The sequence below is a fragment of the Mercenaria mercenaria genome, chromosome 18, assembly GCF_021730395.1.
Source record: "Mercenaria mercenaria strain notata chromosome 18, MADL_Memer_1, whole genome shotgun sequence".
NCBI classification, from domain to species: domain Eukaryota; kingdom Metazoa; phylum Mollusca; class Bivalvia; order Venerida; family Veneridae; genus Mercenaria; species Mercenaria mercenaria.
The window spans coordinates 3,956,622-3,976,571 of record NC_069378.1 but is presented as its reverse complement, the minus strand read 5'-3'; the positions used below and the strand labels follow the sequence as shown (position 1 = coordinate 3,976,571).

Genomic DNA, 19,950 nt, shown 5'->3' with positions numbered 1-19,950 from the left:
TTTCAAAATGTTTAAGAATGTTTCTATTTCCAGATGACAGGATGCTACAGATCAAGTAAGGTGTAATTCTGAACAGGAGTTTCAGAGAAGACCATTAAATATTCAAATTATAGAAGAAAATGAACACTTAATCATCTTCCTGTACCAATAGTTCATCCTGTTTGCTTTCAGTTTCTGTTGAGTTTAACATCACATTGACACAATTATGTTTCATGTGGGAACTCAACAGCTTCTGAAGATGGCGGAAGACTTCCTGGTGTCCATGCCTGGTCTGGCACAAGAGTGGAACCACTGGGTGGCTTCCTCACAGGAAAAGTTGTACACCACAAATGAGGTTTTGAATCCACTGCAGTGGGAAGCAATGGACAATTATCTAAAATGTCAACTAGGTGAAGTAACAATATACTACTCTTCAGCTGGTCTTTTACCACTTGCAAAAACTCTGAAATACAGTCATTCGTTCGATCGAACTTGACAGGACAGGCAAAATTTGTTCGACTTATCAGTAGTTCCAGCCATCAAACATAATACATTATACAGGAATTTTGGTGCGACCTGAGGACGAGTTTGAGCCAAGAAGCCTATTATCCACGTTAGAGGGAACGAAGTTTGACTGTAATTGCTAACAGACAAACAGATCCACTGCATTTTTAAAAAAAGCACCGACATAGCTGTTTTTAATCAATAATTTTTGATAACTTTTCAATGATTAATAAAAACATTTATAAAGGATCTACAAGAGGGCTACTATGGTCCTATATACTGTAAGTGTTGCTATATCAGTGCTACCCTTGTCCTTCTTTCAATTAGGACAGTACCATTAACTGTTAAAAGGGATGATACCATAAAAGATACTGACTATATGGTGAACAGTGCAGATATTGCACATTTCCCAATACAATACTAATAACATATAACTATCACCACAAAAACGTATAACAGAAAAGGATATTCATTCACCCTATCATGCTGGACACGATTGATTCTGCCTTTGTGACCAGTACAGATCATGATCAGCCTACACATCTATCCTTTTCTGTTATATTTGTGGTGATAATTACATGTTATTAGCTTTGTATTTGGGAAATGCGCATAAGTTCTGTTTTAGATGTCTTGAAATAAATGCTATATTTCTTAAGAAGGATTTAAAACTTAATTACTGACAAACTTTATGTTATGGAAACACATGAGAATTTGCTGTTTTTACTCCTTTTTACGATAAAAATCGGAAAGCGTCTGTCACGCTTTGACTCAATGTAAAGTGTCTCGATTATAAATATCTATATTTTGAAGCCATTATTCACTACTTCAGCTATAGCACTATTGGTTACGATGACAGGAAAATGTCTTTATTGCCGCGGCGGTCGGGGGTTCAATTCCCGACGCGGTCATCTTTTTATCTTGATTTGGAACTTTTAAAATATTTTAGAAACAAAAATTCATATTCTAATGTTCATAATAAGACCAAACTTCAATTTGAAAGAAAGATTATTTTTTAGCCAAATCTGGAGGCATGCTGCTTTAAAGGCACTATTATTCTACTACGGAACATTTGGAACAAGTGCAGATGGTTTATTTACAAGATGAACTATAGTCTTTAACACACACAGGTTTATTTACAAGATGAAATATACTAAGAAGCAATCCAGGTATAACTACATCAGCTTCCAAAACAGAATTGTTTTTGTCAAACACCAAACATTTAATTTATACTCCTGAAACTGCTGGTGTATGATGGTCAGGCGATATCAGTTGATCAGCAGAGAATTAATTAAAAGGTAATAGTTTGTTTGTTTTCCATGATTCAATAATATCTATAATGTATTCAGCAGAATCGTTATATTCTTTATATAAACTTTTGTAATCTTCATCTGAAATAATAACTTGTAAAATATGTCTGATACGATATAAATCAAATATCAAATAGTCATTTTCAGACCACTCCCAATCTGATGAAAAAGCAAACATTGCAAAATGTTCCCAAAGTTCCTTTGGAAGAGAAAATTCTTTTTTATCACAAAAGCTTCTTTTTGTATATACCTCTTTCTGTTCTTTTGTTCTCTCTTTTTCAAGTTCACTAATTTCATTACTGCATTTTTCACTCATATATATTTCCTTCACATTGTTTTCTTGCATTTCTTGTTGTTTTCTGTTATCTAGTGGCTGACTTTCAGCCACAATTCCAGTGTTACCTATACATAATTCTGCAATTGCACCACTTGTTTCTTGCTTTTTGTGCTGTTCTATTCTGTTCTCTGCTATCACTCTTAGCATTTGTAAAAACTGTTTATAATCAATTCCTGCACAGGCTTTCAATATAAGCTGAAAATTAACATTATATAAAATTTAAGTACTGTAAATTGTTTGGTTTGTTTTATTTGGTATAACACCATTTTTATCAGTATTTTAATTTAATACTATAATAGTCGACTAGAATGCATGTCATATCGTCCTATGACGTTTCAACATTCTGGGTGAAGTGGTTCTCAAGTTATTGATCGGAAATGGTTTTCCATGTGAAGGACCCTGTGACGCTGACCTTTGATGGAGCGACCTTATAATCAATAAGGATCATTTGGTTTGCAAGTCCAATCTTCGTATGAAGTTTCAACATTCTGGGTCATGTGGTTCTTAAGTTATTGACTGGAAATTTTTTTTATCTTCAGGACCTTGTGAATTTGACAGTTGGTGGATGGACCCCCAAATAAACAGGGTCATCTACTCTGCATATCCAATCATTCTATGAAGTTTCAACATTCTAGGTTAAGTGGTTTTCAAGTTATTGATCAGAAACGGATTTCTTTGAACAAAATTACACTTGAATGTGGAAGAATATGAATTATAAACAATTAGGAGTCTTATCCAAAATTTTTAAATGACAGTCTTTATCAATGAACAAAATGATATATTATTTTCTATATTAACATTCATATTAGCTTTTAATATATTAATACTTAACATTTAAATGGCTACCTGCAGAATCATCAAATACGATTTTCTGAAGGTGAAGGTTATTTCAATCTTATATTAAACAAATAAAAATCGTCTACCTGACTGATTAAAAATATAACACAAATAGAAATTCAAAACATTTATGCAACCATTGGCAGCAAAATACATTTGATATTCAGGAATGAAATAATATCTGTGCCTACATTAATGATCAAGGTGGAATCACCTACATTATTCCCCTTTATTAAATCATTACACATATGCAGAAAAATTTAAAGACAAACTAATGCTCAAGTTTACGTCTATAAGGACTTTTACAATTACTGTTTGACCCTTAAGTGTGACCTTGACCTTGAAGCGAGTCATCCAAAACATGCGCTCTGCACGTTGCCTCAGTGTGGTGAACATTTGTGCCGTTTCTTTGAAATCCTTCAAGCAGTTCAAGAGTTACAGAGCAGACACATCAAAGTCATATATGACCTTTCACTACTAAGTGTGACCTTGACCTTGAAGCTAGTCATCTGAAACAAGCGCTCTGCACGTCGTCTCAGTGTGGTGAACATTTGTGCCAAGTTTCTTTGAAATCCTTCAAGCAGTTCAAGAGTTACAGAGCGGACACAGCAAAGTCATATATGACCTTTGACCCCTAAGTGTGACCTTGACCTTGAAGCTAGTCATCAGAAACAAGCACTCTGCATGTTGTCTCAGTGTGGTGAACATTTGTGCCAAGTTTCTTTGAAATCCTTCAAGCAGTTCAAGAGTTACAGAGCGGACACGAAACACACTCATATGACCTTTGACCCCTAAGTGTGACCTTGACCTTGAAGCTAGTCACCCGAAACAAGCACTCTGCATGTCGTCTCCGTGTGGTGAACATTTGTGTCAAGTTTCTTTGAAATCCTTCAAGGGATTCAAGAGTTACAGAGCGGATACGAAATTGCTAACGGATGGACGGACGGACAGACAGACGGAAACCGGCGTCATAACATGATAAGTCCCTTTGGGTGTATAAAAATAATCATGGTAGGGTAATTTCAAAATTGGGGGTTCAATTTCAATTTTGAACTTTTTTGTTCATAGACTGTCGTAAAACTTTCAGGGTAACTGGAGGACTTGTGCATACCTGACACTGTGTGTTCCATCCATCCATATCTCGGCAATGTTCAATTTCTTTCTTGACATCCTGTAGGCCACTGTGTAAATGTTTCCAGCATATATCTATATTACACCCATTTAGCCAGTTGTGATTTATAGATATGGTATCTTCCTATAAAACAGAGTGAACCTCATTAAGCATTTTTCAGAAATTAAAGCTCTAGTGTTGCGAATAAGTCAAAGTTTCCAAGTTGCTTATAGCCACAAAACGGTACATGATCACTGATTAAGGAGGTAGGTTACCTTAATAATTGTATGTGTGCATGCCCAACCGTAAGTTAACGTGACTATTTATGATGATGTATACGACAAACTAAATGTGTTTGTATATCCATTCTTCTGAGAAAAAATCATGAACCTGTCTCCGATCTGATGCTTAATGGTTTAATAATGCAGAAAAAATGATTTGGCTGGATATCGAACTTGGCCGAGTTATTATGCCCACAAACATTGTCACCAAGTTTGGTGAAGATCCGATCAAAACTGTTCGACTTAGAGGACATGCTTTTGGATGTCGACTGCCCGCCTGTCTCACCACGGGTATTCACATAATACGCCCCGCTCTTTCAGAGACGGGTGTATAAAAATTGATGATACTGTTTTGTTTGATCTGTTTAGAAATCTCAGGATCTTTCTAAAACATGCTTTTTCTAAATAATAATAAGAAACCAAACTTTTAAAGAATTTAGTGAATAAACATTTCATCAAGTATTAAATACCGCCTGAAGTGCCATCATTTTTGTAAAAACCTATACCAGAATTCAAATATAACTTACCAGATTATAAACTTGATGATGCCAGCCACTTGGTACAAAAATAATTTGACCTTCACCTTGTATGACCTCTAGCATTTGACCTTTAACCTTGAATGCATTAGGAAACTTTTTCTGGTTTTCAAGGTCTGGAGACGTGACATCATAGACAAGATTTCCTAGGTTATCTTTTAACATCACCTCACATCCTGTGACAAAACAATTAAAGAATATCATAAAACCTTAACCCTTACCCTGCTAAATTTCTATAATGAACTTGTCCATCTTTCAATTTAGACAGTACCATTAACTTTTAGAAGGGGTGTTTACCAAAAAGATATTGACTTTTGTAGGCTGATCATGATCTTCACTGTTCGCAAAGGTAGAATCAATCGTGTTCAGCATGATAAGGGTTAAACTTGCTAATTCAAAATGAAACTGTCACTCTCAAACCTTAAAGTGAAAAGTTGTGAAGTGTATCCTGATAACTTTATATGTTTGAAACTGATAACTTTGTAGCATTCTTACATAGAAGATATTACATGAGTGTTTTTTCATATTGAATTTATTTAACTAGTTGAATAAAATGACAAGAGGACCATGATGGTCCTGAATCGCTCACCTATCCCCACATGACCCAGTGTTGAACTGAGAACGACGTCGTTATTTCTATTATTTGACATAGTGACCTAGTTTTTGAGCACATGTGACCTAGATATCATCAAGATAAAAAATTCTGACCAATTTTCATGAAGATCCATTGAAAAATATGACCTCTAGAGAGGTCACAAGGTTTTTCTATTATTTGACCTAATGACCTAGTTTTTGAAGGCACGTGACCCACTTCAGAATCTGACCTAGATATCATCAAGGTGAACATTCTCACCAATTTTCATGAAGATCTCATGAAAAATATGGCCACTAGAGAGGTCACAAGGTTTTTCTATTTTTCGACCTACTGACCTAGTTTTTGACCCCACGTGACCCAGTTTCGAACCTGGCCTAGATATCATCAAGAGGAACATTCTGATCAATTTTCATGAAGATCCATTGAGAAACATGGCCTCTAGAGAGGTCACAAGGTTTTTCTATTTTTCAACCTACTGACCTAGCTTTTGACCGCACGTAACCCAGTTTCAAACCTAACCTAGATATCATCAAGGTGAACATTCTCGCCAATTTTCATGAAGATCCATTGAGAAATATAGCCTCTAGAGAGGTCACAAGGTTTTTCTATTTTTAGACCTACTGACCTAGTTTTTGACCCCACGTGAACCAGTTTCGAACTTGACCTAGATATTATCAAGGTGAACATTCTGACCAATTTTCATGAAGATCCATTGAGAAATATGGCCTCTAAAGAGATCACAAGGTTTTTTTTATTTTTAGACCTACTGACCTAGTTTTTGACCCCATATGACCCAATTTCGAACTTGACCTAGATATCATCAAGATGAACATTCTGACCAATTTTCATGAAGATCCATTGAGAAATATGGCCTCTGGAGAGGTCACAAGGTTTTTCTATTTTTAGACCTACTGACCTAGTTTTTGACCGCAGTTGACCCAGTTTCGAACTTGACCTAGATATCATCAAGGTGAACATTCTGACCAATTTTCATGAAGATCTCATGAGAAATATGGCCTCTAGAGAGGTCACAAGGTTTTTCTATTTTAAGACCTACTGACCTAGTTTTTGACGGCACGTGACCCAGTTTCGAACTTGACCTAGATATCATCAAGATGAACATTCTGACCAACTTTCATAAAGATCCCATGAAAAATGTGTCCTCTAGAGTGGTCACAAGCAAAAGTTTATGCACGAACGCACGCACGGACGGACGGACGACGGACGCCACGCGATCACAAAAGCTCACCTTGTCACTTTGTGACAGGTGAGCTAATAAAATGCGAGGCTCTGCCAAGCATTTTATCAATTTTACTCAACAAGTTTAATAAATTCAATGTGGAAAGTCACAAATGTAATATTCTTTTTATCACATAATAGCTTTTTTGCCGAAATATAAAAAATCTACTCTCTTTTTCTATTATAACAAGAGGGCCAAGATGACCCTAGGTCGCTCACCTGTGTGACACACCATAACAGTGTAAATATGTTCTACCGAGGCTCGGGTACTAACCAATCCCTCAGGATTCTGCAGATGTTATAACACGAAAGAACATGCATTATCCCTACAAAAACATATCCTTAAAAAATATCCAATTTACCTGGAGGATAAAATATCCACTTTTTCTTGCCACAGATATTGGCTGACCAGCTGAATGATCTGTAAACATCTGCATGAAAAGGTGTCCTGAAAGGCACAGTACTTCTGGTCAATTAAATGAGCACATCTGATGTAATATTCAAAATTTAGAAAGTACCTGAATTAAGCTAGTATGTAACTGTACAGAAGACTCACATACTCTTAATAAGCATTATTTGTTCATGTATGTAGAAAAACTAACATGCAGTAAAATCTTTAGTAAAATGGCAGCTGTTAAAACACTTTGTTGAAGCAATTATCAGCTTGCTTTTTTTTCAAATAGTATCTCAACAGTACTTGGTTATTGTGACGGCTTATAAATGCTACATGGTTAGACAAACTACATTCCTTTAGGTCCCTCACATACAAATCTGTAATGTTACACCTACCATATTTCTTTAGGACCCTTGCATACAAATCTTTAATGTTACACCTACCACATTCCTATGTTACACCTACCACTGTGACATTCCTTTAAGTCTCATGTACACAAATCTGTACTGTTACACCTGTCATGTTCCTTTAGGTCCCATACACACAAATCTGTAATGTTATACCCTTTAGGTCTCATATACACAACTGTGTAATGTTACACCCTTTAGGTCCCATATACACAACTCTGTAATGTAACACCTTTTAGGTCCCATACACACAACTCTGTAATGTTACACCCTTTAGATCCCATACACACAAATCTGTAATGTTACACCCTTTAGATCCCATATACACATATCTGTAACGTTACACATACCATGTTTCTTTAGGTCCAATAGATGCCAATCTGTAATGTTACACCCTTTAGGTCCCATATATACAACTCTGTAATGTTATACCCTTTAGGTCCCATATACACAACTCTGTAATGTTACACCCTTTAGGTCCCATATACACAACTCTGTAATGTTACACCCTATAGGTCCCATACACACAACTCTGTAATGTTACACCCTTCAGGTCCCATATATACACAACTCTGTAATGTTACACCCTTTAGATCCCATATACACAAATCTGTAATGTTACACCCTTTAGATGGCATAAACATAAACCTGTAATGTTATACCTACCATGTTTCTTTCGGTCCAATAGATGCCAGTCTGTAATGTTACACTTACCATGATCCTGTAGGTCCCATATACACAAATCTATAATCATATTAAACCTACCATGTTCCTTTTAAGTCCCATATACACAGATCTATGATGTTAAACCCACCATGTTCCTTTAAGTCCCACGTACACAAATTGGTAATATTATACCTACCAAGTTCCTTTAGGTCCCATATACACAAATCTGTAATCATCTTGAGGCAGGGTATCCCAGAATTCATTGAGCCAGTCTGACAGGAAATATACTGGAGTGGTATAAGCCTTATAGTCTGGATATGCTCTGAAATCAATAAACATTCAATCTCTGATCTTTGAAAAAAAAAAATGTATCTCATACTTAACAAACTGCTATTTACATAATTCTTTTCAATATATATACAGTCTAACCTGTCTTAAGCAGCCAGCTAGTGGAAACAGACAATTTGGCTGCTTAAGCCAGGTGACCGCTTACTGGAGGGGCATCCATTTTATATATATTTCAGACTTCTGACCAGTGTTCAATCGTATCTTTTTCGTTTTACTCTTATACTGCATATAGTGACATACAGCATTTCTGTCAGCCATAAATTTCTAACATGGCTACTGTTACATACTGGTTATCATTAAAGGTACTTTGCATCCATCACCCTGAATATGACTAAAGATGCATCAATTTCAGTTTTTGGTCAGAAATAATTTCAATTATATATACTCTGTAGCATCTCCCTAATATATACATATTCTCTTATATAGAGTCAGTGACTTTGCATTAAAAAAATGCAAATCCTGAACATTTATTTTCGAATTAGATTTATTTAAGAGTCCGCCTAACTATAAAGCCATCATAACTAGTGCGACGAAGGAAGTCTCCAATATGAATCAGAAAATAGGTTTGAGTGAGAAAGTGCAAAATTTTGCTTCTCTGTCTTCTCCAAAGGTGCAGTCTGTACAGTGTGACTCAGTGGGTACAGCTGACAACACAAGTATCCCAGTTTATACACGTGTTTACAGAGATCTGTCTCAAAATGAAATCTCTGACTTGTTGATTCTAAACATGGACTGGATCACTGGCTTGCCTTCAAACTATAATCTATAGTCTTGAAGCATGTGAAACCAGTCTATATATATTCTACTGATACACTCACTTGGTAAAATGCCAGTCTTTGAGATACAGGCGAGGTTCATCCTCTGGATATCCATCAACCCTGTACTTCTCCCAGTAATCAAGGTATTCTGACAACAGTATGTCCTGTTTAGGATGTGAGCTGTATTGTTCCTGTTTACAATTTGCTACCGGCACTATGGCATCACCTGGAAGAATTTGAACTAGTTAACATATGTAACAGAAATATGATGAAGGTGCGACAATGTCGTATTTTGTGCAATGTTGTCAGTAGTAAAATCTCTCTGTTCTGACTACAGTAGTTATGATGATCAACCTTTATAAAATAAAACTTTTATCACTAATACAAGATATCACAGAGCGATCTTGGCGCCCACCATTGAGCCATTTTTGAATGTTCCAAATTTCAAGACTAGCTCAAAATCCTAAAAGTAGGTAACTATGTCAGAATCCAGGTCATCACAGTCCTTGGATCCAGTGACCTCTAATACCAACTGGTAGTTTTGGCTTCATACAAGGTACTTACATACCAAATATCAAAGAGATTGGTCAATATATGATCAAGGTCAAAGTTCATTTCGTTACACAAAACTGTGCATGTGGTCCAAATTTGAAAGCTGTAGCTTGAGAAGTGTGAAAGTAGGTCACTAGATAAATTTCAAGGTCAAAGTTCATTTCGGTACAAAAAACTATGCATGTGCTTCAAATTTGAAGGCTGCAGCTTGAGAAATGTGAAAGTAGGTACTTGGTAAAAATCAAGGTCAAATTTCTATTCAGAACACAATACTACGCATGTGGTCCAAATTTGAAGCCAGTAGCTTGAGAAATGTGAAAGTAGGTCACTAGGTCAATCTCAAGGTCAAAGTCCATTTCGGTACACAAAACTATGCATGTGGTCCAAATTTGAAGGCTGTAGCTTGTGAAATGAGAAAGTAGGTCACTAGGTCAAGATCAAGGTCAAATTTCATTTCGTAACACAAACCTATGCATGTGGTCCAAATTTGAAGGCTGTAGCTACAGAAATGTGAAGGTAGGTCACTAGCTCAAGATCAAAGTCAACTCATGTCAAGGTTCATCTCGCCACTCAAAACTATATATGTGGTCCAAATTTGAATGTTGTAGGTTAAAAACAAATAATTAGGTCACTAGGTCAAAATAAGTGACCTTGACCCTAAACAAGAGGGATGACACGATTAATTTTTTTTTTCTTATTACGGAAACAAAGAATGCACATAATATAATTACTTATATTATAACTAATAATTAAACCCGAAACTTTGAGTACTAAACAAATTAATCATCAATCTACTAGGGTAGTCCATCCATTGCTAAGGTGTAATAGGAAAATAATGAACAACTTGAATCATTATCTCATTAGAATCTGCAGACTTTATGACCCTTCTATAGGTAAGTCCATACACAAGAGCTGTCCATAAGACAGCGCGCTCTTCTATCCGGGGATTTGACAGTAAAATGAATATTTGTCTCAATAAGAGACCCCTACTTTAAAAGGAAGATACACCAAGGGGCATAATTCTGTCAAGAACACAAATCAGAGTTATTGGGATTGTTATCACACATGCAGATGATGATGGTAAAGATATATTTTGAGTTTCAAGTCATTATCTTATATAGTACCAAAGTTATGTCCAGAAAACAAAGTTTGTTAAAAAAATTAAGTATGAAAGGGGCATAATTTGGTCAAAAATACAAATCAAAGTTATAGGGATTGTTACCATACATGCAGATGATGATGATAAAGATACATTTTAAGTTTCCAGTCTTTATATTATATTGCATTAAAGTTATATCCTGAAAGCGAAGATTGCAAAAAAACTTTAAGTAAAAAAAGGGCATAATTCTATCAACAAGAGCTGTCCATAAGACAGCCAAGCTCGACTATTCGAAATATTGTCACAGAAGCTGGAAATTATTACCCAAAATGTTAAATATCAAAAGAGTTTTAAGTTCAAAAGGGGACATATCAGAGTTATGGGACTTGATGCTATCAACTAGTTTTATAACCCCGAAGAAACATGTTAAGTTTCAATTCAATATCTGCATTAGTTTTGGGGATAGTAACTTGCATGTAAAACTTTAACCAGAATTTTCTAAGTCCAAAAGGGGGCATAATTTGCTCAAAATACATGTTAAGAGTTATGGAACTTGACCCAGTGAGGTAGGTAATTGATCTAGAAAAAGAATAAATAAGTTCCAAATCTATATGCCTTTTAGTAATAGCTGTATGTACTTGCACGCAAAACTTTAACCAGAATTTTCTAAGTCCAAAAGGGGGCATAATTTGGCCAAAATACATGCCAGAGTTATGGGACTTGACCCAGTGAGGTAGGTAATTGATCTAGAAAAAGAAAAAATAAGTTTCAAATCTATATGCCTTTTAGTAATAGCTGTATGTACTTGCACGCAAAACTTTAACCAGAATTTTCTAAGTCCAAAAGGGGGCATAATTTGGCCAAAATACATGCCAGAGTTATGGGACTTGACCCAGTGAGGTAGGTAATTGATCTAGAAAAAGAAAAAATAAGTTTCAAATCTATATGCCTTTTAGTAATAGCTGTATGTACTTGCACGCAAAACTTTAACCAGAATTTTCTAAGTCCAAAAGGGGGCATAATTTGGCCAAAATGAAGGTCAGAGTTATGGGACTTGGTGCTATCAACTAGTTTTATAACCCCGAAGACACATGTGAAGTTTCAATTCAATATCTGCATTAGTTTTGGAGATAGTAACTTGCATGTAAAACTTTAACCAGAATTTTCTAAGTTCAAAAGGGGGCATAATTTGCTCAAAATACATGTTAGAGTTATGGAACTTGACCCAGTGAGGTTGATAATTGACCTAGAAAAAGAATAAATAAGTTTCAAAGCTATATGCCTTTAAATGATAGCTGTATGTACTTGCATGCAAAAACTTAACCAAGGTGTGACGCCGACGCCGACGCCGACGCCAGGGTGAGTAGAATAGCTAGACTATTCTTCGAATAGTCGAGCTAAAAATACAATTAGAATTATGGGGTTTGTAACCACACATGCAGAATGATGATGATTATAAAGAAATATTTTTAATTTCAAGTCATTATCTTTTAAAGTACTAAAGATATGTCTATAAACAAAGCTTTCGAAAAAAATTAACATGAAAATAATTCCAAGTATAACATTTTATTTTGTTGGGTTTAACGTCGCACCGACACAATTTTAGGTCATATGGTGACTTTCCAGCTTTAATGGTGGAGGAAGACCCCAGGTGCCCCTCCGTGCACAATTTCATCACGAGCGGGCACCTGGGTAGAACCACCGACCTTCCGCAAGCCAGCTGGATGGCTTCCTCACGTGAAGAATTCTACGCCCCAAATGAGGTTTCGAACCCACATCGATGAGGGGCAAATGGTTTGAAGTCAACGACTCTAACCACTCGGCCACGGAGGCCCCTTCCAAGTATAACAACTTTGTGACCTTGACCTTAGATATAATGGGCCTCGCCCCTGCACATACTTTGTTTGTATGTTGGACAATGTTTATGTGAAGTTTCAGTAAGATATAAGCCATAGTAACAAAGATATGACAGAAAAACAAAGGTTGCCGAAAAACTTTAACCTTAAAAATAACCTAAGTATAACACCTTGGTGACCTTGACCTTGGGTATAATGGACTCAGCCCCTACACATACTTTGTTTTGTATACTGGACAATGTTTATGTGAAGTTACAGTAAGATAAAAGCCATAATAACAAAGATATGACAGAAAAACAAGGTTGCTGAAAAACTTTAACCTTAAAAATAACCTAAGTATAACACCTTGGTGACCTTGACCTTGGGTATAATGGGCTCAGCCCCTAAACATATTTTGTTTGTATATTGGACAATATTTATGTGAAGTTATAGTAAGATATAAGCAATAGTAACAAAGATATGACAAAAAAACAAAGGTTGCCGAAAAACTTTAATCAAGAAAGGTCACGCCAACGCAGGGGCGAGTAGAATAGCCCCCTATTCTCCGAATAGTGGAGCTAAATACCAATTAACTACTTGGAGGGCCAATGGATATAAAATATTATTAGAAATCAAAATAAACAAAGGGCCATAAATCACTCAAAAATTGTTGAACCAGTCTGATTTTCAGGAGGACACAACTAGGGTACCAATATGCCAAAATGACAAACTAGCATGTCAATAAATCAAAAGTAATATTTGTTGTATCGTTGCCCTAATTTGTACTTTTGTATGTTTGAAGGATTCCAATATGCCACAACAAAAATTCGTGAGCCAATGCCGCAAATATATGGTAATATATTATTTAGACATTCTGGTGTGATGTTGCCCTTTAAACGCTATTTTATAATTTTGGCATGTAGGTGCATTTAAAGGATGCAAACTACAGAAAATATCTTGATAGTTTGTGCTTCTGTAGTTTTGGTGAACATAACTTAACTGACGCTACTTTTATTTTCTGATGGTTACATCCATTAAGTTATGGTGTAACCTCATTCGTTTTTTTAAACAGTGTCAAACATCTGCACACTGACTCTAGTGAGAAACTGACAATGCCATGCAAAGCTAAATCTACAGTACATTGTTGTTTTTTAAAATCAATATCAACATTTTGTATATTTATGAATTGTATTGAATTATAAATATAACAATATAATAATAACGTACATTTTCAATAAAGTTAATGAAAAACAACATAATTCATTTAATTAGAAGGTTTAAATTCACATAAAAGATCAATTACAACAAGTCTATACGACCTATTTATTTTCCAAATGAAGAGTACCCAGATCAGGTCACAACTGCAATGGCGCACAAAATATTGCAGGTCTCCAGCGCTACCCATTTAAAATTTGTGTGTATAACTTGTGTTCAGAATTTGTGGCATGGTGTATATCAGATCAAAAGAAAAATGGATTAGAAATATTTTAAAGTAAAAGGTGAGTCCATGGCATTTCATCTGATGAAAATATAGCATGACAAGACCTCTTGCAGGATTTTTGGTTAGGTTTCAATATGGCATATGCTAAAGCTCAGAGATCCGTGACAGCATGTAAACATCTCTGAGCTGAATTTTTTTAGCTAGTTGTTCTTGTGCTCTTACACAAACTAAGCCTCTATATTTTAATTTATTTATTTTATTTTGTTGGGTTTAACGTCGTACCAGCACAATTATAGGTCATATGGCAACATTCCAGCTTTGATTGTGGAGGAAGACCCCAGATGCCCCTCCGTGCATTATTTCATCACAAGCGGGCACCTGAGTAGAACAACAACCTTCCATAAGCCAGCTTGATGGCTTCCTCACATGAAGGAATCAATGCCCCAGTTGAGGCTCGAATCCACATCGATGAGTGGCACGTGATTTGAAGTCAGTGACCTTAACCACTTAGCCATGTAGGCCCCCTCAGCCTCTATATGCAAGTGCAATTTTTCCAAGGGCTTGCATCAATTGGAAGGCTCTGAAGTATGAGAAAGATGATATATACAAGAGGGTCATGATGACCCTGAATCACTCACCTGAGTAATATGAGCCACCTGTTTAAAATGCAAAACTGATGCTAAAATGTTAGAATGTAGGTCACATTCATGGTCACTGAAAGTCAGTATTGAGATCGGTGTGCAAAACTGCACATGTCATCCAAATTTCAAGGCTGTATCTTAAAAAACAAGAAAGTAGGTCAGTAGGTCAAGGTCATCGCTTGGGGTCATAAGGTAATTATAATTGAACAGTCTAGGAAATAAGATCTGATAATCTTTTTAAGTATTTATTCCTCTATAACTCATAATTATAACAAGTGACCCCAGGATGGGGCCTCTTTTCACCTCAGGGACATAATTTGAACACTCTTGTTAGAGATCACTAGGCATAGGCCTTGAACTTTGGGTCATGAAGATTTTTTTTCCCTATATAAGTCTATGTTAATTTGGGACCCCCAGGGCCAGGGCAGGGCTTCTTTTCACCCAAGGGGTATAATTCGAACAATGTTGGTAGAGGACCACAAGGCAATGCAACATACCAAATATCAAAAGCCTAGGCCTTGCAGTTTAAGGCAAGAAGATTTTTAAACAAGAGCTGTCTCCACAGGATGACACATGCCCCCGATGGCACTTTGAATGAATAGTTATGGCCGATGTTAGAGTTTAGGACCTTTGACCTACAGACCTGAGTCTTGCGTGCAACACGTTGTCTTACTGTGGTACACATTCATGCCCAATAATTTTAAAATCCATGCATGAATGACAAAGATATGGACCAGACACGCCCATCAATGCACTATCATGAAACATGACCTTTAACGTCTACGTGTGACCTTGACCTTTGAGCTACGGACCTGGGTCTTGCGAATGACACGTCGTCTTACTGTGGTACACATTCATGCCAAGGTATTTGAAAATCCATCCATGGATGACAAAGATATGGACCGGACACGAATGCACTATCATGAAAAATGACCTTTAACGTCTAAGTGTGACCTTGACCTTTGAGCTACGGACCTGGGTCTTGCGCGCGACACGTCGTATTACTGTGGTGCACATTCATGCCAAGTTATTTGAAAATCCATCCATAGATGACAAAGATATGGACTGGACACGAAAATTGCGGACAGACTGACAGACCGACAGACGGTTCAAAAACTATATGCCTCCCTTTGGGGGCATAAAAAAATTTCCTTATATAAGTCTATGTAAAACTTGAGCCCCCACGGGGCTGGGCCTCTTTTCACTCCAGGGGCATAATTTGAACAATTTTGGTAGAGGACTACAAGGTAATGCTACATACCAAATATCAAAGGCCTAGGTCTTGTAGTTTTAGACAAGAAGATTTTTAAAGTATTTTCCTATATAAGTCGATGTAAAACTTGTGACCCCCGGGGAGGGGCTTCTTTTCACCCCAGGGGCATAATTTGAACAATCTTCATAGAGGACCATAAGTTGATGTCAAGGCTCTAAGCCTTGCAGTTTTAGACAAGAAGATTTTTACAGTTTTTCCTTTCGGTTGCCATGGCAATCAGAGTTCAGCATGAAATTAAATTCTTTGAATAATTTTGAAAGAGGACCACCCAAGGATCATTTCTGTGAAGTTTGGTGTAATTCTGCTCAGTGGTTTTCAAGAAGAAGATTTTTTTAGAAATTGTTGACGGACGTACGACAGACATTGAGCGGTCACAAAAGCTCACTATGAGCCTTTGGCAGGCTGGTAACATTGCCCGATCGGGCTTAAGGCATAAAAAGTAATATTTCATGAAAACTAATGATGCTATTTTTTTCAAACTTGGTCCATTTATTAAGCATAACAAATTATACAAATTAGAATAAAAATAACTTGGTTGCCGTCAGTTTTGGTAGAATTATTTCCCCTTTTCAGATCTTTATGACGCATAATCTTTGAAGTCCAAAAAATATGTTCTTATGCTAAGTTTAAAACAAAACAAAAGCTGTCTCCATAGGATGACACATGCCCCGATGGCACTTTGAATGAATAGTTATGGCCGATGTTAGAGTTTAGGACCTTTGACCTACGGAGCTGGGTCTTGCGCACAACACGTCGTCTTACTGTGTCACACATTCATGCGTAGTTATTTTAAAATCCATGCATGAATGACAATGATATGGACCGGACACGCCCATCAATGCACTATCATGAAACATGACCTTTAATGTCTAAGTGTGACCTTGACCTTTGAGCTACAGACCTGGGTCTTGCGTGCGACACGTCGTCTTACTGTGGTACACATTCATGCCAAGTTATTTGAAAATCCATCCATCGATGACAAAGATATGGACCGGACACGCCCATCAATGCATTATCCTTTAACGTCTAAGTGTGACCTTGACCTTTGAGCTACGGACCTGGGTCTTGCGCGCGACACGTCGTCTTACTGTGGTACACATTCATGCCAAGTTATTTGAAAATCCATCCATTGATGACAAAGATATGGTCCGGACACGCCCATCAAAGCATTATCCTTTAACGTCTAAGTGTGACCTTGACCTTTGAGCTACGGACCTGGGTCTTGCGCGCGACACGTCGTCTTACTGTGGTACACATTCATGCCAAGTTATTTGAAAATCCATCCATCGATGACAAAGATATGGACCGGACACGCCCATCAATGCACTATCCTTTAATGTCTAAGTGTGACCTTGACCTTTGAGCTACTGACCTGGGTCTTGCGCGCAACACGTTGTCTTACTGTGGTACACATTCATGCCAAGTTATTTGAAAATTCATCCATCGATGACAAAAATATGGACCGGACACGAAAATTGCGGACAGACTGACAGACCGACAGACTGACAGACGGTTCAAAAACTATATGCCTCCCTTCGGGGGCATAAAAAGGGTTCAATGGCTATCAATACTCTAAATTATTGCGCTAGTACATGAATTTTTACATTTTACTCTGCTTTCACTTACAACATCATAGAGAAATGTTAGTTTAAAAAAAAATGCTCATACATCTGCACTAGTAACGAAGTATTAATCCTAAATATATAGAATAAGGGTATTGGCGCACAAGTTTGGAGCATTAGAAAGCAATTGAACCTTTTCTGTTTTAAACATTGCATTAAAAACATAACTATTTTGGACTTCAAAAATTATGCATCATAAAAATCTGAAAAAGGGAAGTAATTCTAACAAAACTGAAGGCAACAAAGTTACTTCTATCTTGATAAGCATCATATGTTATGCTTAATAAATGAACCAAGTTTGAAAGAAATATCTTTATTATTTTTCAAGAAATATCACTTTTTATGTCGTAAGCCCGATCGGGCAATGTTACCAGCCTGTTTGGCAATATATAAAAAATGAGTTATAGCAGAGCTACCGGCGCTGCAAAGCGGCGCCGACAGCGTCGCATTACAGTTAGACGTATGAAAAAGAAAATGAATAGAGAGATCTTACTGTGTATACTATCGAGTTGAAAATTCGTGGTACTTTTTGGAATCGGTGTTGTTCGGTTTTTTCAAGTACACTATGCACATAGTAATTAATCAGTAAAGACGTCAGTAGAAGCTTATTGTTTACGGTTGACAAAAGCGTCTCGCTGACTGCTTTGAATATTGAATAAAAATGTAAATGAGCGTTTGATAATAAGAAATTAGTGCTAAATACATTTTCTACAAAGAAAAAAGAAATAAAATAAAATATTTTCATTTTGAAACAACTTTCGTCACGCTGCCATTACTGAACTTTATTATGTATAATTATGTTTGTCCAGATGACGTCATAACTCCGCAGTGGTGTAGTGGTTAGCGAGTTCGGGTTGAAATCCAAAGGTCGTGAGTTCGAACCTCACCTGGACCAGATTTTTTTTTAATTCCTTTTTTTTTATTTCAAGGTGTTTTTTTTTGTATTATTATGAGTTTTGAAAATATTGTATAACTAAAATCATTCATGTGAAATTTGTTTAGTTTTGATGTCAGGTTTCAATGTAGTGTCTGTGCAGTAGTCAGTAGACATAACTTTAAAAAAAAAAAAAAAAAGCTTTAGGATCAAAATATACAGGCATTGAACTGTGAAAAGCAAATAATGCTCTTCTCCCGTTCACATATACATGTATTTCATATGTTAGCTTTAAAATCACTGACCAAAGTTTATCAAAAAAACTAAAACTATTGGCGATGAATGATCAATAAACATCAAAAAGGTTCTTACTACCATCCCTATTCTATAGTGCTAAAAGATTAACCATAAAAAAGCCATAGATTGTTAACTTAAGTTCAGTAAATGACATTTAAAAGAATTTCAATAGTCATTTCCAGGATTTTGTAAAATTCTAATTTCTATTAACTTTGGAATTGGAACATTAACTATTTACATTAAGTCCTCATTGCCAAACATTCACACGGAAAGAGGCAGAATTCCTTAGGCTATTGGCCTAATGAGATTCTGTTAGGTTTGAAATTTTCAAGGTTCAAGCTTTTCAATTTAAAGGAGTTATCATTTAAAACATGCATGCACTGGTGATTTTTCAAGGGAGCTCTGCTTTTTAGGTAGCACCTAATTTCATATTACAGTACAATCGCAGTCCTATGAAAAGCCAATGGCCCGGCCGTTTTTTCGTAACATTGCATTTTCATTCGAGCTCAGCATAGGAAATTTTGCTACGTCTACACGTAGTAACACAGGTTGCAAATTTACCAAACAGTGCCCTAAGAAACGTGTAGTTTGGTGTGTGATTTTCCATGACCCAATCTTTTCTGCTCTTCCACTGCATTGTGACATCTGGGGTAAATATACAAGGTTTATTTGCAAGCAGATATTCTTTGAAAAAATTGTTGTAGTCAATTTCTTTAACTTTTTCAAATGTTTCAAGTTTGTAGGACTTTTCTCGTAGAAAATTTATTTTTTCTGTCAAATTCATGGGAGTCGCCATTTTGAAAAGTATTCACTACTAATTTGCTGAATCGTTGTCATCCAGTAACTATAATTAAGAATGGTTCATGCATCTAACTTAAATGCAGACTTATACGATATAACGATACACCATTATATGTGTTTCGAGTATGAAAATTAACTTGACTGTTAGGTAATTTATTTGTTTACATGTCTCTTTTAGTCTAATGATCACAGCGATATTGAAAACAGATATTCGTC

At 36.3% G+C, this 19,950-nt stretch overlaps 1 protein-coding gene across 1 annotated transcript; it reads right to left on the bottom strand.

Annotated features, from left to right (window-relative positions):
- Positions 1-1,596: 1,596 nt before the first annotated feature.
- Positions 1,597-19,732, bottom strand: LOC123539079 (2-oxoglutarate and iron-dependent oxygenase JMJD4-like). Its single transcript, XM_045323556.2, has 7 exons — positions 19,495-19,732; positions 9,360-9,525; positions 8,390-8,515; positions 7,089-7,174; positions 4,884-5,068; positions 4,076-4,219; positions 1,597-2,322 (listed from the first exon to the last, which is right to left on the bottom strand). Exons 1-7 carry the CDS (start codon positions 19,727-19,729, stop codon positions 1,768-1,770), a joined length of 1,497 nt encoding a protein of 498 aa, XP_045179491.2. The 5' UTR covers positions 19,730-19,732; the 3' UTR covers positions 1,597-1,767.
- Positions 19,733-19,950: the final 218 nt, after the last annotated feature.